Source organism: Hyperolius riggenbachi, chromosome 12 (genome assembly GCF_040937935.1).
Source record: "Hyperolius riggenbachi isolate aHypRig1 chromosome 12, aHypRig1.pri, whole genome shotgun sequence".
Taxonomy (NCBI): domain Eukaryota; kingdom Metazoa; phylum Chordata; class Amphibia; order Anura; family Hyperoliidae; genus Hyperolius; species Hyperolius riggenbachi.
The window spans coordinates 156,817,736-156,840,358 of record NC_090657.1 but is presented as its reverse complement, the minus strand read 5'-3'; the positions used below and the strand labels follow the sequence as shown (position 1 = coordinate 156,840,358).

General features: G+C 47.1%; 1 protein-coding gene across 1 annotated transcript in view; it reads left to right on the top strand.

The window, feature by feature from the left end:
- The window catches only part of OSER1 (oxidative stress responsive serine rich 1), a 46,804-nt gene extending 24,489 nt beyond the window's left edge, over positions 1 to 22,315 (top strand). Inside the window, 1 exon segment of the mRNA XM_068264414.1 lies at positions 16,597 to 22,315. Coding sequence (XP_068120515.1) covers positions 16,597 to 17,212 — 616 coding nt within the window. The 3' untranslated portion in view covers positions 17,213 to 22,315.
- The last annotated feature ends 308 nt before the right edge of the window (positions 22,316 to 22,623 follow it).

The window sequence follows — 22,623 nt, the reverse complement described above, 5'->3', positions numbered from 1 at the left end:
CCTCCTCTCTCCTCCCGTACATCTCTGATCTCTCCATCTGTAATCTCCTCCTCTCTCCTCCCGTACATCTCTGACCTCTCCATCTGTAATCTCCTCCTTTCTTCTCCTGTACATCTCTGACCTCTCCATCTGTAATCTCCTCCTCCTCCTCTCTCCTCCCGTACACCATCTGTAATCTCCTCCTCTCTCCTCCCGTACATCTCTGACCTCTCCATCTGTAATCTCCTCCTCTCTCCTCCCGTACATTTCTGACATCTGTTGTGTTTTGTCTTTAATCCCCACTTTTTTTGAAATTTGTAATTCTTCAAAAGTAATACAAGTAATGTACAATAAACGAGGGTGAACTGCACTCAAGGAATTAATCAGATACATCTGATTTAAAGAAGCTATATTGTTGATAAATGAAAAGATGTATCTGGAGTAATAAAGCATCAAGTAATATATCATGTAAGCAGTATACAGAATAAACATAAACTGGAATGGGTTCTCCTGAAACAATCAGCACATAGTTAATAGACCATTCTTCTCATCACTTGGGTACTGCTATCCTGTAGTAGTATCCTATACAGGCCCGGCCCTAGACCATTTGCCGCCTGAGGCAAATTTTAAAGAAATCGCCCCCCCCCCCCCCAAAAAAAAAGCCGTGGGTGTGGGGGGGCCGCCCGAGCTGGAGGGGATAGCGGGCAGGAAGGGTATACTGGGCCTAGCGGCGGGGAGGGGAGTCGGACCCCCCTCCCCCTCCCTCGCCTGGGTCCCCCGTCCTCCGCTCCCCTCCAGCTTGTTAGGTCGCTGGCTGGCTGCAGCTATAAAAGAGGCAACGGGCGGGGATCACTCACCTCTTCCTTGTTCCAGCCTGCGCTCCACTGACGTCACTTCCTGCTACGCCGCAGGAAGTGACGTCAGTGGAGCGCACGCTGGAACGAGGAAGAGGTGAGTGATCCCCGCCCGTTGCCTCTTTTATAGCTGCAGCCAGCCAGCGACCTAACAAGCTGGAGGGGAGCGGAGGACGGGGGACCCAGGCGAAGGAGGGGGGGTCCGACCCCCCCCCCCCCTTCCTGCCCGCTATCCCCTCCAGCTCGGGCGGCCCTCCACACCCACGGACGGGCGGGTGCCGCCCCCCCAGAAGTGCCGCCTGAGGCAAACGTTTCACCCCGCCTCATGGGCGGGCCGGGCCTGATCCTATACAGACAATTCTATGAAGACATGTGACTACTTATACCTCTGAGTCTACAGTATATTCCATATCTATGTTAAGATATGCTGGTTTATTTATGTGGTCAGCAGAGGATGGGCAGCAATTTGTCCAGTGTGAGATTGCTTGTCTTGTTGCACATGGAAAGTGGGTAGTTATTAGCCTGTGGCAATGCGGGATTAGGTAAAGGCCTGTGTGCAACAAAGCTGATTGGGGTGAGGGATGTATTGTCCATCCGACTAATGTCTATCTCCATGAAAATGTGATCCCCGATAGGTTTGATCAGTAGGCATTGCCATAGTATGTGAGCCTGTAGCGCCAAACTGAATTCAGCACTTCCCAGCTTCACCTATCATATTTTCATCGTTTTTATTATTATTATTTAGTATTTATATAGCGCCAACATCTTCCGCAGCGCTGTACAGCGTATATCATCTTTTCACTAACTGTCCCTCAGAGGAGCTCACAATCTAATTCCCTACCATAGTCCTATGTCTCTATTATGTAGTGTATGTGTTGCAGTCTATGGCAAATTTAGGGGGGAGCCAGTTAACCTATATGTATGTTTTTGGGATGTGGGAGGAAACCGGAGTGCCCGGAGGAAACCCACGCAGACACGGGGAGAACATACAAACTCCTTGCAGATGTTGACCTGGCTGGGATTCAAACCAGGGACCTAGCGCTGCAAGGTGAGACTGCTAACCACTATGCCACCGTGCTGCTGGAGTATATAGCAGTCCGATAAGATTTTGTGTAATGTTTCCCATTGGGCTGCAAACATTGAATGTATCGATGTGTTCTGTGGCTTTTTGCTACTGGTCAATGGTAAGGTCACTACCTATTTACGATGCCCATTTATTAATGTTTAAGGAGGACCTGTTGTAAGTTAGGCCGTCATAGCAAACTGAGATACATTTTTTTTTTTTTTTTTTTTGTTAAGTCCTTTGTCATACAGATCGTATAACGTTTTAGGCAGGGCTGTGGAGTCGGTACAAAAAACACGACTCGATTTTCGACTCCAGGTACCCAAAATTGCTCAGACTCTGACTCCTCAACACCGACTCCTTAATCTAATCTAAAACTTATCAAGGCTATGGAGTTGGTACAAAAATCATCCGACTCCTCAGTTTATGAAACCACAGACTCCGACTCCTGGTACCCAAAATTGCTCGGACCCCGACTCCACACTCCACAGCCCTGGTTTTAGGCCAGAGTGGCATTTTGAGATGCACTCAATCTATAAAGTGTTGTAATTGAAGATCGGTATGAAATTCAGGATTAGGAATATTACATTCGTCTTTGACCTGTTTTTTTTCTATTGATGCGGGGATACAAAGTCCCACACATCCATAGATAATATAGATTGGAGGGCATATGGGTTGAGGATTGGGGAGGTGGGGTGATAGTAAGTGCTTCCATGCTATTGTAACTTGTATGATATTGGGGTAAGATTGGGGGGGGCGGGGTGATTGCAACGAGAATGGGAATAGGAGTGCAGGTAAGGCTGGACAGATGCTGGTGGTAGGGGATTCAATTATTAAGCACACAGGGTAATCTGTCGAAGAAACCGTGACTGTCGTTCAGTCTGCTGACTCCCGGGTGGTAGGGTTCGGCATGTAGCGGATTGAATTGACAGATAGGGTGAGGGTGGGGAAGACTCGGCTGTCATGGTACACATTGGTACCAATGACAAAGTTAGTGGGAGATGGAAGGTCCTCAAAAATGATTTTCAGGTACTTGCAGATAAACTTAAAGTGGATCCGAGATGAACTTTTACTCATTGCATAATCCTATTGTTTATAGGGCATGCCTCAAGCCAAAAACTTGTTTTGTTTTAATACTCTTATTCCCTATAAACTAAACAAGCCTCGCCCACAGATTTTCAGAGCGCCTTGGCATTTTCAGACAGTAGCAAGGGCTCATGGGAGCTTAGTCTGGGCAGGAGGAGGGGGAGGTATTACTAGCCAGAGATTTCAGAGGCAGAGGGGAGGAGGGGGGGGATTAGATTTTTTCACAGGCTGAGTGCTGAAGATGCAGATCAGTCTGCCTGTGTGTAATGTTTACAAACATGGCTGCGGTCATATCACAGAAAGAATCATTCTATTGAAGCTGTTTGCAGCTAGATATGCTGTGTAAACTATCTAAACTTTAGATAAGATATTTATATATAGACCAGTTACTTGTTATAATTAGTTTTTCATCTCGGATCCACTTTAACCACCCTGGCGTTCTATTAAGATCGACAGGGCAGCTGCGGGAGGGGTTTTTTTTAATAAAAAAAAAACGATTTCATGCAGCCAACTGAAAGTTGGCTGCATGAAAGCCCACCAGAGGGCGCTCCTAACCCGTATTTCTGATCGCCTCCGGCGATCCGCAGTAACAAGGAAGGCCGCAATGAGCGGCCTACCTTGTTTCGTTTTGCTCGTCGCCATGGCGACGAGCGGAGTGACGTCATGGACGTCAGCCGACGTCCTGACGTCAGCCGCCTCCGATCCAGCCCTCAGCGCTGGCCGGAACTGTTTGTTCCGGCTGCGCAGGGCTCGGGCGGCTGGGGGGACCCTCTTTCGCCGCTGCACGCGGCGGATCGCCGCGCTGCAGCGGCGATCAGGCAGCACACGCGGCTGGCAAAGTGCCGGCTGCGTGTGCTGCTTTTTACAGGGAGCAAATCGGCCCAGCAGGGCCTGAGCGGCAGCCACCGGCGGTAATGGACGAGCTGAGCTCGTCCATACCGCTAAGGTGGTTAAAGCATGGACCTCCAAGGTGGTGCTTTCTAAAATACTGCCAGTGCCACGCGCTACATCTGAGAGGCAGAGAGAGCTTATGCTGGATCCACACCATACAATTTTTTTTGCCCGATTTAACATGCCCGATCGATTATTTCCAACACGTCCGATCTGAGGATCGATCGATTTTATGATCAGTTTCCATTAGTTTCTAATTAGAAATCAGTCATAAAATCGACCAATCCTCAGATCGGACATTCAGCATTAGGGAGTGAAATAAGTGGCTGAGAAATTAGTGTAGGAAAAAGGGGTTTGGGTTCCTGGAGAACTGGGCGGACTTTGCAGTTGGCTACAGGTTCTACAGCAGGGATGGGCTGCACCTTAATGGGGAGGATGCAGCTGTATTGGGGAGATTATGGCTAAATGGTTGGAGATTTTGAAGAGAACCCGAGGTGGGGTTCTGACAATGCTATCCACATACAGAGGCTGGGTCTGCTTATATTGCCCAGCCTCTGTTGCTATCCAGATCCCCCCCCCCCCCCCCCCTAAGTTCCCCCTGCGCTCTGCTATCCCCCATAAATCACAGCCGCACTGTGCAGGCTGTGTTTACATCTGTACTGTCAGTCTGTGTGCTCCCCCGCCTCCTGCATAGCTCCGGTCCCTGCCCTCTAATCAGCGGGGAGGGATGGGACGCGGGCGGGGACCGGAGCTATGCAGGAGGCGAGGGAGCACGCAGACAGACAGTATAGAGGTAAACACAGCTCGCTGTGACACAGTGCGTGTCAGCAGCGTGGCTGTGATTTATGGAGAATAGCAGAGCGCAGGGGGAACTTAGGGGGGATCTGGATAGCAACAGAGGCTGGACAATATAAGCAGACCCAGCCTCTGTATGTGGATAGCATTGTCAGAACCCCACCTCGGGTTCTCTTTAAACTAGGATCTGTGGGAGGCGGGAGGGTAAAGTCTCCAAAGGTTGACAAGATAAAGTAAAAAGATGGGGAGCCTAACATAGGGGGTGGAGAAGAGGGGGTGGGGACAGTGTAAAGAGTAAGGAGGCTGTTAAAACTTCAAGTAGCCCATTTCATGTACCCAAAATTTAAAAATGTGGGGGTAAAAATTACAGGGCTGTGGAGTCGGTCCAAAAATCCACCGACTCCTCTAATTTGCATATTACAATTTTGTTGATTAAAAGTATGTAACATGAAATTCGTCTCTTAACTGCCAACGCTTAGGAATTTTACAAGACAACTGAAGTGAGAAGGATATGTAGACTACTATATTTATTCTCTTTAGACTAAGGCTGGTTTCACAGTGGGACGTTACAGGCGCACGTTAGAGCAGCCTGTAACGCAGCCCACCGCACAGTAATGAAAAATCAATGGGGCTGTTCACAGTGCGGACGTTGCGTTACATTGTAACGCTGCGTCACAAGACAACGTACTGCATGCAGTACTTTGGACGCGGCTGAGCCGCGTTAGACTGCTTGCACATGCTCAGTAATGTGGGGGAGGAGAGGAGAGCGGCCAGGCACATGGCTAATTATTATGCACTGCACGTTATGACGTGCAGTGTTTACTTCCTGGAGCAGCCGCTCTGTGTGGCGATTGGCCGGCGGGACCACGTGATGCCGCATGCGCACAAGAGTGCGCATCACGGCATCACTGACGCCAGAGTGAGCTGCACAACGCGGCTCACTCTGACGTCCAGATCCAGCACCACCAGGCGTTCCGTTAGGGGGACGTTATGCGACCTTAACGCCCCCTCTAACGCAACGTCCTGGTGTGAAATTAGCCTAAAACTAGTCCTTGGTAAGAGTACTTGTAAAAGGTACAAACCAGAGCAAAGAACATCTATCAGGCCCTAGGCAATGTAAGTGTGGGTACATGTAAGAGTGATGTGCAGGTACTCTGCAGGGGAATGAGAAGATTGTAAACAGACAACACCTCTGTGTTCAATGTGCACAGCATTCTCAGTGGATTCCCTGCAGCTCTGTGGGGAGTGCATATGTAGAGTATAGTACTACTGTATAACAAAGTAAACCTGAGACAGATGAAATTAAAGTTTTATACATACCTGGGGCTTCCTCCAGCCGCCTTCAGGATAATCAGTCCCTCGTTGTCCTCCACCACCACCTGGATCTTCTGCTATGAGTCCAGGTACTTGAGCCAGTCGGGCGCAGTGCGCATGCACACACTCCGCCGCCAGGAGCATACTACACCTGTGCAGCACTATTGCGCAGGTGCAGAATGTTCCTGGCTGTGGGAGCAGCATGCGGCCGGACAGCGCTGACTGGCTGAATTACCAGGATTCAAAGCAGAAGATCCGGGTGGTGGAGGATAGCGAGGGACTGATTAGCCTGAAGGGGGCAGGAGGAAGCCCCAGGTATGTATAACACTTTTACTTTTCATCCGTCTCAGGTACCCTTTAATTTGTAGTCACCAAACCAAATTTTAACAACATATCAAATTATTTGATTTCATCAGCAAAGGGAGTGCATACATTTGCATAAATCAGCATCAATGCAGAATTATTTCCATCTCGTTGACCATCTCTATTATGGTGGCCATACACGGTACAATAAAACCTTCGATTTTCCCGTTTATTCGATCTAAATGATCGAATTGAAAAGTTGAAAATCTTTTTTTTTCGAATCAAGAAATTCGAACGATTATCCCGTTTTTTCGGGAAAAATGATCGGACATGCTGGAAAAATCTTTATATTCGATCTAATGGAATAATCGAACTAAACTATCTAATTGAAAAATTGTACCATGTATGGCCACCTTTAGTGACACAGCTACACATCAGGCTTTATTCTTACAGCATAGATGTTGTTTAGTATATATGTTACGGCCAGAACCCGAAGTTTGGCCACTTCTAGTTCTGGCCGGCCACTTCGGGTTCTGGCCGGCCAATTCGCGAAGTGCCCGCTGCGCTGCGGCCAATGTTAGAAACGGATCGTTTACTCTGATATGAATGTATCTTCTGGCCGCAGCGCAGCGGCCAAACGTATTAATTTGTTGCAATTTTTAAGCCGGCGGCAATGTAACGATTCAAGCCGCCGGCTTTTTCATCTGCCTCATCTCTCTCCCTCTCTCTTCTTATGGCCAGCCGGCGGGGGGGTGACACGCGAGTCCCCCCGGGAGTCGTTCGTCGCAGCAGGGGCAGCAGAGCGGGGAGGCTGCAGACATTGCTTCTGCCAGCACCCGCTCTGCAAGAACGGCAGGCTTCCCTGCCGCGATGAACGACTCCGGAGGGACACGCGTGTCCCCGCCCGGCTGCCCATAAGAAGAGAGAGGGAGAGAGATGAGGCAGATGAAAAAGCCGGCGGCTTGAATCGTTACATTGCCGCCGGCTTAAAAATTGCAACAAATTAATACGTTTGGCCGCTGCGCTGCGGCCAGAAGATACATTCATATCAGAGTAAACGATCCGTTTCTAACATTGGCCGCAGCGCAGCGGGCACTTCGCGAATTGGCCGGCCAGAACCCGAAGTGGCCGGCCAGAACTAGAAGTGGCCAAACTTCGGGTTCTGGCCGTAACATATATAAGAGATTCCTGTGTACACATCATATATATAGTCACAATCAGATCTGTATATCTGACCTTAAAAATACAGGGACTGCTTTATTGAAGCAGCACAAGTAACTCATTTTGATTGGTTTATTTCATTTTTGTGGACTAAGCACAGCTATTACTGTATATATACATTATTTTTAATGACTATTATCTGAGAAATAGAAAATTTTATCATATCTTCTATTTTAATTACAGTTACAAATTCATTAGGAGTCGGTGCATTTTTTCCCGACTCCAGGCACCCAAAATTGCCCGACTCCACGACTCCGACTCCACAGCCCTGAAAAATTATAAAGTGCATGGTAACCAATGCTAGGAGCCTTGCAAATAGAATGGACGAACTAGAGTTCATTCTGATTGACAAAGGCTATGACCTTGTGGAAATAAGAGACACATGGATGGATGAAAGCCATGACTGGATAGCAAATTTAGAGGGGTACAATGTGTTTAGGAAGGATAGAACAGGGAAAAAAGTTGAAGGGGTTTATCTTTGTTAGAGGAACTCCAGTGAAATTAATGTAATAAAAAAAAAGTGCTTCATTTTTACAATAATTATGTATAAATGATTGTCAGTGTTTGTCCATTTGTAAAATATTTTAAATCCCTAATTTACATTCTGGCATTTATTACATGGTGACATTTTTACTGTTGGCAGGTGATGTAGCTGCTGCATGCTTTATTGTCAGTTGGAAACCGCTGTAAACAGCTATTTCCCACAATGCAACAGGGTTCACAGACAGGAAACTGCCAAGAGTACATACTTTTCTTGTTTCTTGTGTGAGGGGTTTCACCACAATATCAGCCATACAGCGCCCCCTGATGGTTTGTTTGTGAAAATGAATAATTTCTTATGTAAAAGGGGGTATCCGCTACTGATTGGGATAAAGTTCAATTCTTGGTCGGAGTTTCTCTTTAAGAACTTTTAAAGCTGTCATGAATGATGAGATGAGGATTGTGAAGATGTGCAGTCCGTTTGGGTAAATATTCATGGTGGAAATAAAGTTTGCCAATTGCTTATTGGGGTATGCTACAGGCCACCTCATATTCATGAAGCTGCAGAACTGCGATTACTACAACAGATTGAAAAAGCTGCAAGTAAAAATGAGGTCATAATTCTAGTTAACTTCAACTTTCCAGACATTGACTGGAGTATTGAGGCTACCCATTCTGGTAAAAGCGGCAGATTTCTGGCAACACTACAGGACAATTACCTGGCTCAAATGGTAATTGAACCAACTAGAGGGAATGCGTTACTGGATTTGATCATTTCATATAAACCAGATAATGTATCAAATGTGCAGGTTCAAGAACATTTGGGAAATAGTGATCACAACATGATAACGTTTGATCTGGTGACTGATGGGCAGCGGGACCACTAAAACTATGAATTTTAGAAAAGCAAAGTTCAATCAACTCAGGCAGGCACCAAGTTTGGTGAACTGGGATTATGTACTACACTAAATAGAAATGGCTTTTAAAATTCTTAATCAATATTGTAGTAAATATATCCCATAAGGAAACATAACGTCTAGGAATAAAAAAAAAAAAAGGCCTCTTTAGATGAATCGAAAGGTTAGAGATAAAATTAAGTGGAAAAAGAATGCCTAGAAGGTCCGAAAACAGGAGGGGACTGAGACTGCATTAAAGGGATACTGTAGGGGGGTCGGGGGGAAAATGAGCTGAACTTACCCGGGGCTTCTAATGGTCCCCCGCAGACATCCTGTGTTGGCGCAGCCACTCCCCAATGCTCCGGCCCCGCCTCCGGTTCACTTCTGGAATTTCTGACTTTAAAGTCAGAAAACCACTGCGCCTGCGTTGCCGTGTCCTCGCTCCCGCTGATGTCAACAGGAGTGTACTGCGCAGACACAGACCATACTGGGCCTGCGCTGTGCGCTCTTGATGACATCAGCGGGATCGAGGACACGGCAACGCAGGCGCAGTGGTTTTCTGACCTTAAAGTCAGAAATTCCAGAAGTGAACCGGAGGCGGGGCCGGAGCATCGGTGAGCGGCTGCGCGGGCACAGGATGTCTGCGGGGGACCATTAGAAGCCCCGGGTAAGTTCAGCTCATTCCTCCTCCCCCCCCCCCCCCCCTACAGTATCCCTTTAAGCTATTATAAGGAGTGCAATAAAAGTTGTAAAAAAAAAAAGAAAAGAAATTTAGGCTGGCAAAGATTGCTGCTGAAAATCAAATCGCTAGGGATATAAAATCTAACTCAAAGAAATTTTACAAGTACATCAACTCTAAAAAAAAAGAAAAGTTGACTGTATTGGACTCCTAAAGGATGAGGGTGGGAACTCAATGGTGGAAGACCAAGGTAAGGCAGAGTTATTAAATGTTTTTTTTGCTTCTGTCTTCACAAGGGAAACATCGCTATTGCAAATTACAGATGCAGAAGAGTCTCAATCTTCCAATTGTAATATTAACCACTTAACGACCGCCCCCAGCCGATGGGCGGCGGCAAAGACCGGTCCCAAACGACCGCAATACGCCCATCGGCGGGGGCGGCTGCGGGAGTGGCTATGCGGCGATCGCGTCATTCGTGACGCGATCAGCCGCCGGGGACTGGCTCCGCCCCCCGTTCGCCGTAACCCGCCGGCCGTTCGGAAGCGCCGGCGGGTTACTGGCATCCGGATCGCCGCTGCAACAGTGTATAATAGGCTTTGTAATGTATACAAAGCCTATTATACTGGCTGCCTCCTGCCCTGGTGGTCCCAGTGTCCGAGGGACCACCAGGGCAGGCTGCAGCCACCCTAGTCTGCACCCAAGCACACTGATTTCCCCCCCCCTGCCCCCTGATCGCCCACAGCACCCCTCAGACCCCCCCCTGCCCACCCCCCAGACCACTGTTTGCACCCAGTCACCCCCCTAATCACCCATCAATCACTCCCTGTCACTATCTGTCAACGCTATTTTTTTTTTAAGTCCCTAATCTGCCCCCTACTCCCTCCTGATCACCCCCCCACCCCTCAGATTCTCCCCAGACCCCCCCCCCAGACCCCCCGCCCCGTGTACTGTATGCATCTATCCCCCCTGATCACCTGTCAATCACCTGTCAATCACCTGTCAATCACCTGTCAATCACCCGTCAATCACCCGTCAATCACCCCCTGTCACTGCCACCCATCAATCAGCCCCTGATCTGCCCCTTGCGGGCAATCTGATCACCCCCCCACACCAATAGATCGCCCGCAGATCCGACATCAGATCACCTCCCAAATCCATTGTTTACATCTATTCTCTCCTCTAAACACCCACTAATTACCCATCAATCACCCCCTATCACCACCTGTCACTGTTACCCATCAGATTAGACCCTAATCTGCCCCTTGCGGGCACCCAATCACCTGCCCACACGCTCAGATTGCCCTCAGACCCCCCCCCCCTTATCAATTCGCCCGTGCAATATTTACATCTGTTCTCCCCTGTAATAACCCACTGATTACCTGTCAATCACCCATCAATCACCCCCTGTCACTGCCACCCATCAATCACCCCCTGTCACTGCCACCCATCAATCAGCCCCTAACCTGCCCCTTGCGGGCAATCTGATCACCCACCCACACCAATAGATCGCCCGCAGATCCGACATCAGATCACCTCCCAAATCCATTGTTTACATCTATTCTCTCCTCTAAACACCCACTAATTACCTATCAATCACCCCCTATCACCACCTGTCACTGTTACCCATCAGATTAGACCCTAATCTGCCCCTTGCGGGCACCCAATCACCCGCCCACACCTCAGAACGCCCTCAGACCCCAGCCCTGATCACCTCGCCAGTGCATTGCTTGCATCTATTTCCCCCCTCTAATCACACCTTGAGACACCCATCAATCACCTCCTGTCACCCCCTAGCACACCTACCCATCAGATCAGGCCCTAATTTGCCCCGTGTGGGCTCCTGATCACTCGGCCAAACCCTCAGATCCCCCTCAGACCCCCTTCCGATCACCTCCCCAGTGCATTGATTGCATCTATTTTCCCCTCTAACCGCCCCCTGAGACACCCATCAATCACCTCCTGTCACCCCCCTAGCACTCCTATCCATCAGATCAGGCCCAATACATCCTGTCATCTAAGAGGCCACCCTGCTTATGACCGATTCCACAAAATTTGCCCCCTCATAGACCACCTGTCATCAAAATTTGCAGATGCTTATACCCCTGAACAGTCATTTTGAGAAATTTGGTTTCCAGACTACTCACAGTTTTGGGCCCGTAAAATGCCAGGGCAGTATAGGAACCCCACAAGTGACCCCATTTTAGAAAGAAGACACCCCAAGGTATTCTGTTAGGTGTATGATGAGTTCATAGAATATTTTATTTTTTGTCAAAAGTTAGCGGAAATTGGATTGTTATTGTTTTTTTCACAAAGTGTCATTTTTCACTAACTTGTGAGAAAAAATAAAATCTTCTATGAACTCACCATACCCCTAACGGAATACCTTGGGGTGTCTTCTTTCTAAAATGGGGTCACTTGTGGGGTTCCTATACTGCCCTGGCATTTTAGGGGCCCTAAACCGTGAGGAGTAGTCTAGAAAACAAATGCCTCAAAATGACCTGTGAATAGGACGTTGGGCCCCTTAGCGCACCTAGGCTGCAAAAAAGTGTCACACATGTGGTATCGCCATACTCAGGAGAAGTAGTATAATGTGTTTTGTGGTGTATTTTTACACATACCCATGCTGGGTGGGAGAAATCTCTCTGTAAATGGACAATTGTGTGTAAAACAAATAAAAAAATGTGTCATTTACAGAGATATTTCTCCCACCCAGCATGGTTATATGTAAAAATACACCCCAAAACACATTATACTACTTCTCCTGAGTACGGCGGTACCACATGTGTGGCACTTTTTTGCACCCTAAGTGCGCTAAGGGGCCCAAAGTCCAATGAGTACCTTTAGGATTTCACAGGTCATTTTGCCACATTTGGTTTCAAGACTACTCCTCACGGTTTAGGGCCCCTAAAATGCCAGGGCAGTATAGGAACCCCACAAATGACTCCATTTTAGAAAGAAGACACCCCAAGGTATTCCGTTAGGAGAATGGCGAGTTCATAGAAGATTTTATTTTTTGTCACAAGTTAGCGGAAAATGACACTTTGTGAAAAAAAACAATTACAATCAATTTCCGCTAACTTGTGACAAAAAAAAAAAATCTTCTATGAACTCACCATACATCTAACGGAATACCTTGGGGTGTCTTCTTTCTAAAATGGGGTAATTTGTGGGGTTCCTATACTGTCCTGGCATTTTAGGGGCCCTAAACCGTGAGGAGTAGTCTTGAAACGAAATTTCTCAAAATGACCTGTGAAATCCTAAAGGTACTCATTGGACTTTGGGCCCCTTAGCGCAGTTAGGGTGCAAAAAAGTGCCACACATGTGGTATCGCCGTACTCAGGAGAAGTAGTATAATGTGTTTTGGGGTGTATTTTTCCACATACCCATGCTGAGTGGGAGAAATATCTCTATAAATAGACAATTGTGTGTAAAAAAAATAAAAAAATTGTCATTTACGGAGATATTTCTCCCACCCAGCATGTGTATGTGTAAAAATACACCCCAAAACACATTATACTACTTTTCCTGAGTACGGCAATACCACATGTGTGGCACTTTTTTGCGGCCTAACTGCGCTAAGGGGCCCAAAGTCCAATGAGCATCTTTAGGCTTTACAGGGGTGCTTACAATTAGGCACCCCCCAAATGCCAGGACAGTAAACACACCCCACAAATGACCCCATTCTGGAAAGTAGACACTTCAAGGTATTCAGAGAGGAGCATAGTGAGTCCGTGGCAGATTTCATTTTTTTTTGTCGCAAGTTAGAAGAAATGGAAACTTTTTTTTTTTTTTTTTTTTTTTTGTCACAAACTGTCATTTTCCGCTAACTTGTGACAAAAAATAAAATCTTCTATGAACTCACCATGCCTCTCACTGAATACTTTGGGATGTCTTCTTTCCAAAATGGGGTCATTTGGGGGGTATTTGTACTATCCTGGAATTTTAGCCCCTCATGAAACATGACAGGTGCGCAGAAAAGTCAGAGATGCTTGAAAATGGGAAAATTCACTTTTGGCACCATAGTTTGTAAACGCTATAACTTTTACCCAATCCAATAAATATACACTGAATGTTTTTTTTTTTATCAAAGACATGTAGCAGAATAACTTTCGCGCTCAAATGTATAGGAAATTTTACTTTATTTGAAAAATGTCAGCACAGAAAGTTAAAAAAGTCATTTTTTTGACAAAATTCATGTCTTTTTTGATGAATATAATAAAAAGTAAAACTCGCAGCAGCAATCAAATAGCATCAAAAGAAAGCTGTATTAGTGACAAGAAAAGGAGGTAAAATTCATTTAGGTGGTAGGTTGTATGACCGAGCAATAAACCGTGAAAGCTGCAGTGGTCTGAATGGAGAAAAAGGCTCTGGTCCTTAAGGGGCGAAAAGACTGTGGTCCCGAAGTGGTTAAATACTTGGAATAAGGAAGAAGTGAAGGCAAGACTTAATTAAAAAAAAAAAAACAAGGCACCTGGCCCGGATGGCATGCATCCTCGGGTCCTAAGGGAATTAAGTTCAGTTATCAATTAACCCCTTTATCTTATCTTTTGTGACTCTCAACTGGCAGAGTCCCAGTGGATTGGCGTACAGCCCACGTTTTCCCATTATTTAAGAAGGGCACAAAATCAGATCCGGGAAATTATAGACCCGTAAGCTTAACATCAGTTGTATGCAAACTATTCGAGGGGGTACTAAGAGATACTATACAAGACTTCATACTAAAAAATAACCTTATTTCTCAGCATCAGCATGGGTTTACTAAAGACAGGTCCTGTTTGACTAACATGCTCAGCTTTTATGAGGTAGTGACTGCTATTGTGGATATTGGGAATGCTGTCGATGTGATATACTTGGACCTTGCAAAGGCATTCGACACCTTTCCCCGCATAAGTCTGGTGCTAAAGTTGAGGGTGCAAGGACTGGGAAAGAGTCTGCATGGATGGGGAACTGGCTAATGAACAGAAAACAGTTGTGGTCAATGGATCTTATTCAGAACGGGTGACTGTTAGCAGTGGGGTCCCACAAGGGTCAGTACTAGGTCCAGTGCTCTTCAATTTATTTATTAATGATCTAGTAGATGCAGTAGAGAGCTATGTTGCTATTTTTGCAGATGATACAAAATTGTGCAGAATCATCAACTCTCAGGAAGATGGGGACATATTGCAACAGGATCTGGATAGGATGGCTATATGGGCACAAAATGGCAGATGAAATTCAATGTTGAAAAATGTAAAGTCATGCATTTTGGTCGTACCAAATGGTCTAGCACCATACGAAATAGTCGGGATACAGATGGGGACATCAAACTTGGAGAAGAACTTAGGAGTACTCATCGACAACAAGTTAAATAATCGTATTCAATGCCAAGCCGCTGCAGCTAAAGCTAATACAATTTTGGGATGCTTTAAAGGGAGATAAAAACTTGTGATGCTAGCATATTATTGCACCTGTTTAACTCTCTATAGTAGGGCCACATCTGGAATATGGAATTCAGTTCTGGGCACCACATTACAGGAAAGATATTGCAGTTTTAGAGCAGGTGCAGAGACGAGCAACAAAATTGATACGAGGGATGGAAGGTCTCGCTTACCAAGAAAGGTTAGATAAACTGGGTTTATTTAGTTTATATGCACTCTAGTCAGTATTGTATTATTTGTAATATTGTGTGTTGTTCTGTGTACCGACCTTTGCCTGCCTCTTGACCTCTTATCTGCCTAGCCCCTCTATACTACTGCCATCTGATATCTGTGTATGACTCGGCCTGTCCCTGACTTCGCTACTGTTTGATCCTTCCAATACGACTGATATCTGGCTTATGTGTATGACTCTGCTTGTTATTTGACTACGATTTTGCCTAGCCCTTCTGTACTTCAGCCATCTGCTCACGTGAACGACCTCGGCCTGTCTCTGACTAAGCTTTTCTCACTAGTACTGTGATTTGCACTTATGTTAGATCTCTTCACGTATCAGCGTGATACGGCTGTTATATACAAGTCATTTCTATGTATGATTTGTAAATGTTTCATCAAAATCATGGTTTTGTTTTGCAAACGTATTCTAGCATTTTGTAATGTTAAAAAAAAAAAAATGAAGTTTATGTATAGATTGTTGTGTTTGTTAGTTTTATGCCCAAGTATTGGATAGCGTCTTTGGCCCAAGGAAAGGGGTAACTCTTTTTTTTAATTTTGATTAGTGGAGGGGAGGATGTTAGAGCCTAATATAAATGATTTTGGTCTGGTTTTATCTTGTAATAAGAAACTTTTGGGTAGGAATAGAGGTTGTTAATAGAGAGATTACCTAGTGGTTCAGTTATTACTAGTATCGTGTCATCAGCAAGTAATCCTATTTTGTGTGACATATCTGGGCAAGGAATGCATTTTATTGCTGCATTAGCTTTAATTTTATTGGCTAGAGTTTTTATATTATGAGGATAAGTGGGGAGGGGGACATCCCTGCCGGGTGCCATTTGTGATCCGGAAGGAGGAAGTGCGCGGTCTTGAGGCTTGCAATGCGACCAATAGAACGCGTGCAAGCTGTTTGGAACGCAGGTCGGACGGCGGAATTATGGGTAAATGATCCCTTGTAATCCAGCCGCTCAGCTGTGGCAATTAAGGCTCATTTGAATCACGAGTAAGCACTCGTAATTACTCGTGAGCACATCCCTGATAGTAGTCATTTCTGATATCTTCATCTGTAAACTCCATCTAACACTAACCTTCCACAGAATCTCCTTTTCCACTAATGCGGAGCAGCCTACAGCAGAGGACACCAGAGCTCCGGCCCCCATTCTCTTCAGTTGTTGTGCTGCATCCTCCGTGATCTGATGCATGTCAGGTGACACATCGGATACCCACGAAGGATGCTGCTGTAGGATGGAAAGAGGACTGGCACCTGGAGCTCTGGCATGCATTTTCCACTGTGCTGCTCTGCATTAGTGGGCAAGAGGCATGCCCCCAACAGCCCCTCCCCCATATACATCATCTTTATGTGCCAATTATGTGCCACTTCACATTAAGCTTTTCATTTTACTTCCAGATCCACAAGAAAGTCGACAAGAGGGGCCGTCAGAACACCTCGCAGACGACGCTCCAAGTCTCCGGTCCTTCACCCTCCAAAGTTTACACACTGCAGCGCCCCACTAAAGCACAAGAGCGTTTGTGATCCCCCTGAGGGAGGAGCCCCCATCTGTGACCTGCCCAGCACTGTCAGCAGCTACAAGAGATTTGGCCTGGAGGCTTCTGGCTCCTCTTCCTTAGATACTTCCTCCCAGATGCCCGTGGCCCTGGTGGCAGGAACGACACCAGATGATGGCCTTCCTTCAGATTTCCAATCTGTGTCCAAGCTGGACACACCAACAAAATGTACTTGCAATGGCAAAGAGTGTCAGTGTGACAACTGGCAAAATATGGAGGTCTACTCCTTCTCGGGATTACGCGACATGCTGACTGAGTGTGAGAAGACGGTAAAGGAGGACAGTGCTCAGTCTGTTCAGAGCAGAACTCATGCTGCCTCTGGATCCCCCCGCTCATGCTCTGAACAGGCCCGAGCCTCTGTAGACGACGTGACCATTGAAGACCTGGCAGGCTACATGGAATACTACTTGTATATTCCAAAGAAAATGTCCCACATGGCAGAGATGATGTACACTTGAGCGCAGAGGTGTGTGTGTGGGGGGGCAATGAATAGCATGGAGGCCAGTGACGGGTGAGAGCCTTGGACCTCCATCTGGTGCAAACATTAAACTGATCTCTGCATTCTGCACAAGATGTTCTAAAATGTTGTCTGTCTGAACCGCCAGCATTTGCTTTCTGAAAGGAGCGCAACCCTTCACCTTCAGAGGGTCTCCTGCACTGAGGACCCCCATGGTCAATCCCCCCCCCCAAAAAAAATTCCCCGCCTCCTCAATGTGTTCATTTCCTGCGAATTCAGGTCTCAGTGGACTCAGGGTCTCCTGCACTGTGGACTTCCCAATAATTAATGCTAGCCCCTTCCTCTGTTTCCTGCAGGCGTCATGTCAGACTTGGGGGTCCTGTTCACCGAGCACCTCCCATGAGTAATTGGTGGCTCCTCCCCATTTCCGGCAGATGTTGTGTAAGACTCAGGCGCTCATGCACTGAGGACCTCCTATTCATCAACTCCATCCCCTATTTCCTGCAGACGTCATGTCGTGCTCTCATGCACTGAGGACCTCCCGTGAGTTCTTGTTGGCCCCTCCATTTCCTGCAGGCATCATGACTGACTCGGTGTCTCATGCACTGAAGATCTCCCATGAGTTATTGGTGGCCCCTCCCCATTTCCTGCAGGCATCTTGTTGGACTTAGGTTTCCAGTCCCCAGATTTGCTCCTGGCTGTGTTTGGTGTCTTCTTCCATGATTCTGGTCCTGCAGACGCCCTTGATGTGGAGCGAGAGCATTTATGTGTGTTAGCGGCTTTAATGTCTCACAATAAAATGCCGTGTGACCACCACTAATTGTGTCCCCATTTTATAATAGTGGCGTCACTGCTAGTATATCTAGCGCTTATTCTCTCTCCACTTTACACAACTTGGAATTGCACACAGATCATTTAATTTTGTCCATTTCCTAGCTACATACAATTTGTATCAACTCAGAATAATTAGCATGTCTTTGTGAGCTGAGTGGAGACACAATCTCTGAGGTTAATTTCCTAAAGCCGGGGAATCTTAGTGTTGGATCTGAAAGTTTTACATTATGCTGCAGACCATAAATAACCTCCTGAAGAAGCGACACCAGAAGGAGCTGCTTCCTCTTTAATCCTCCAGGCTAATAGGACGCAACACGGCACCACCATAGACTGCAGTGCAAATGAGTGGCTATGGTGCGCCAAGGGAAAACTGCAGCTTTCAGGTATGATATAGCCAAGCACACTAAACATTGAGTTTGGCTGCACTATTGTTGAACTTGTATAGTGACAGGGCCAGTAGGTCAGAGTGAGGTGGTAGGATTGGGGTTTCGGCTATAGCAGCGCTGGGCAAAGAACGTCCCAACCCGCATTTCCTGTACATTGGCTGATAAGGTAGCGTGAAGGGAGGCTAGTGTTGGGTGATAAGGTAGTGTGATGGGAGGCTAGCGTTGGCGGATAAGGTAGTATGAAGGGAGGCTAGCGTTGGGCAATAAGGTAGCATGAAGGGAGGATAGCGTTGGGCAATAAGGTAACGTGAAGGGATGCTAGCATTAGGCTATAAGGTAGCGTGAAGGGAAGCTATTGTTGGGTGATAAGGTAATGTGAAGGGAGGCTAACATTGGGTGATAGGGTATTGTGAAGGGAGGCTAACATTGGGTGATAGGGTATTGTGAAGGGAGGCTAGCATTGAATGATAAGGTAGCGTAACATGAGGCTAGTGTTAGCTGATAAGGTAGCGTGAAGGGAGGCTAGCATTAGGCTATAAGGTAGTGTGAAGGGAGGCTAGCATTGGGTGATAAGGTAGCATGAAAGGAGGGTATTGTTGGCTGATAAGGTAGCGTGAAGAGAGGCTAGAGTTTGGGTGATAAGGTAGTGTGACAGGAGGCTAGCGTTGGCGGATAAGGTAGCGTGAAGGGAGGCTAGCATTGGCTGATAAGGTAGCATGAAGGGAGGCTAGTGCTGGGCGACAAGGTAGTGTGAAGGGAGGCTAGCTTTAGGCAATAGGGTAGCATGAAGGGAGGCTGGCGTTGGCCAATAAGGTAACATGAAGGGAGGCAAGCATTAGGCTATAAGGTAGCGGGCAGGGAAGCTATTGTTTGGCGATAAGGTAGCGTGAAGGGAGGCTAGCATTGGGCTTTAGGGTATTGTGAAGGGAGACTAGCATTGAATGATAAGGTGGCGTAACATGAGGCTAGCATTGGCTGATAAGGTAGCGTGAAGGGAGGCTAGCCTTGGCTGATAAGGTAGCGTGAAGGGAGGCAACCGTGAGTTGATAAGGTAGCGTGAAGGGAGGCTTGCGTTGGGTGATAGGGTAGTGTGAAGGGTGGCTAGCATTGGGTGATAAGGTAATGTGTTGAGAGGCTAGCGTTGGGTGATAGGTTAGTGTGAAGGGAGGCTAGCGTTAGTTGATAAGGTAGCATGAAGGGAGGCCAGCATTGGGTGAGAAGGTAGTGTAACGTGAGGCCAGAGTTGGGTGATAGGATAGTGTGAAGGGAGACTAGCATTGGGTGATAAGGTAGCGTGAAGAGTGGCTAGTGTTGGGTGATGGGGGTAGTGTGATGGGAGGCTAGTATTGGGTGATAGGGTAGCGTGAAGGCTGGCAAATGTTGGATGATAGTGTATCGTGATGGGAGGCTAGCGTTGGGTGATAGGATAGTGTGACGGGACGCTGGCATTGGGTGATAGGATAGTGTGACGGGACGCTGGTATTGGGTGATAGGATAGTGTGACGGGACGCTGGCATTGGGTGATACGATAGTGTGACGGGAGGCTGGCATTGGGTGATGGGAGGCTAGCGTTGGGCTTTAGGGTATTGTGAAGGGAGACTAGCATTGAATAAGGTAGCGTAACATGAGGCTAGCCTTGGCTGATGAGGTAGCGTGAAGGAAGGCTAGCATTGGGCTTTAGGGTATTGCGAAGGGAGACTAGCATTGAATGATAAGGTGGTGCAACATGAGGCTAACATTGGCTGATAAGGTAGCGTGAAGGGAGGCTAGTGTTGATAAGGTAGCGTGAAGGGAGGCTACCGTGAGTTGATAAGGTAGCGTGAAGGGAGGCTAGCGTTGGGCGATAAGGTAGTGCAAAGGGAGGCTAGCGTTGGGTGATGGGGTAGTGTGAAGGGAGGCTAGCGTTGGGTGACAGGTTAGTGTGAAGGGAGGCTAGCGTTAGTTGATAAGGTAGCATGAAGGGAGGCCAGCATTGGGTGAGAAGGTAGTGTAATGTGAGGCCAGCGTTGGGTGATAGGATAGTGTGAAGGGAGACTAGCATTGGGTGATAAGGTAGCGTGAAGGGTGGCTAGTGTTGGGTGATGGGGGTAGTGTGATGGGAGGCTAGTATTGGGTGATAGGGTAGCGTGATGGGAGGCTAGCGTTGGGTGATAAGGTAGTGTGACAGGAGGCTAGCGTTGGGCGATAGGGTAGTGTGACAGGAGGCTAGCGTTGGGCGATAGGATAGGATAGTGTGAAGGGAGGCTAGCATTGGGTGATGAGATAGCATGAAGTGAGGCTAGTTTGGGTGATAGGATAGCGTGAAGGCTGGCTAGTGTTGGGTGATAGGATATCGTAACGTGAGGCCAGTGTTGGGCGATGGGGTAAGTGTGAAAGGAGGGGGTTAATGTTGACTGGGGAGGGAATTCTAACTGCTGCAGGGAAGACTCTGAGTAATCTAAATTCAGAGCAACCCTTTTGAGTGGGGTTTAGAGGTGACTTCACAGCAAGGGGCAGCTAGTAGGGATAGTTAACGAGATGCAAATAATTCCCAATTAATGCAGTATTCTGCAAATTTACGCAGCATTAGCATTTTATTCCTTGGTCTGTTGTCAAGCTTCATACATTTGCGTACAAAATTTGTATAAATGACATCTCGTTGACCATCCCTACTGCCCAGCAGATTAAAGTCACTAGATGGTCGCTGGTATATATTACACTTTCCAGATATTGTATGTGCTGCACAAACCCGCATAGTGTGAAGGGGTCTGTGCAAACAGTTTCCACGGAATTTGGGGAGGAGGGGGTGAAGACTGATCCTATCAAATCCACAGCCACTAATCCTTAACCAGCCAGTCCACAAGCCACCAGCCATAACCACCTTCTTTGGCTGTGGCTCAGAGGACTTTCTGTGGAACGATAGAGGAGGTTTATGCTGCAAGGCCTAACGTGAGACTTTCAGTTTTGATGCTGGACAATTGGTGGTGGGTTTATTGGCAGCTTTATCCTCCGACCTTCACAAATGGCTGAGTAAAGTAACAATGCTACATTTCCGACAGCAGAGATTAGACTATGCAAGTATCTGTCCAATTACCACACCTCTCTCGAGCACCACGTGCCAAACCTGCGGAGCCGTGGCCACTGAACTGCTGATTCTATGCCTTGGAATTGGCCGCTGCATTTGATTGGTCCTTTCAAAGCTGCGTAAATTTGCATTGATTCAGAAAGATTAGAATCTGGTTGACTATCTGTTGGCTGCAGACCTACAGAAGCCTGGCAGGACTGGAGAGCTCCATCTGCCGTGTCCAGAGAAGGGGGTAGCCTAGTCTAGTGATATTCAGGGCCCTCTGTACCCGTTTACATTGCTGTAGGACGGTTCTGGACTTGTGGTTGTAATTCTGTAATGTTCTACTCTTGTTGTTTGTCTCCATCCTTGTTCCTGGGCTGCATTCTCTGTTCTGACTGTGTGCGAGGCGGTGGGAGTCAGCAGTGAATGATCCCCCTGCCGCACTCCCCTGTGTCACAGAAGGTTATTTTGAGGGCTGAAATGGGAAGCAAACCTCCACCTGCCAGAAATAGCAGCAGGGAAGGAGGGACAAAACCGATCCTTTTTTTTTTTTCTGATGCCTCAACCAGCCGCTATTTTTAAAATAGTTTCCTGGGAAAATCCTTGCGTTCTTGCAGTGTTACTTGAACGTCTGTCATGTTGGATAACGATTTTGTGTGTTTAAAAATAGAGGAATTAGATTCCCGTCTATGAAGTGAGAAGGACTTTTAGAAGAAGAAGTGAGAATAGGAGGTTTCCGTGTTGCAGTGGCCTCTGCCAGCTGGTGTGTACTGATCTGGAGCTGAAACAAAACTACATGTATGTTAGTAAATAAACATGCAGAAGATACGTCATTAAACCGCTGTGTATTTTTTGTGTGTGCCAGGAGTGGGCGGTACCTTGCAGCAAGAATGGTCTCTGCGCTAGGAATGGGTGGTGCACACATTACAGCAAGAACGGCAGCACGCCATCATTTTGACAGTAAAAGTTTTGTGTGAGGGGGGCACGGTAAAGCAAGACGAGAGTTTGAGGGGAGAGGCTACTCAGGATAAGAGTGAGGATGGGGGGGGGGGGGCATGTTATGGGGAGAAGTGGTGGGTAGGGGCAGATTAGGGTAAGAAGTTTCTGGCTGGATGGTGTACTGGTTAAGGGCTCTGCCTCTGACAT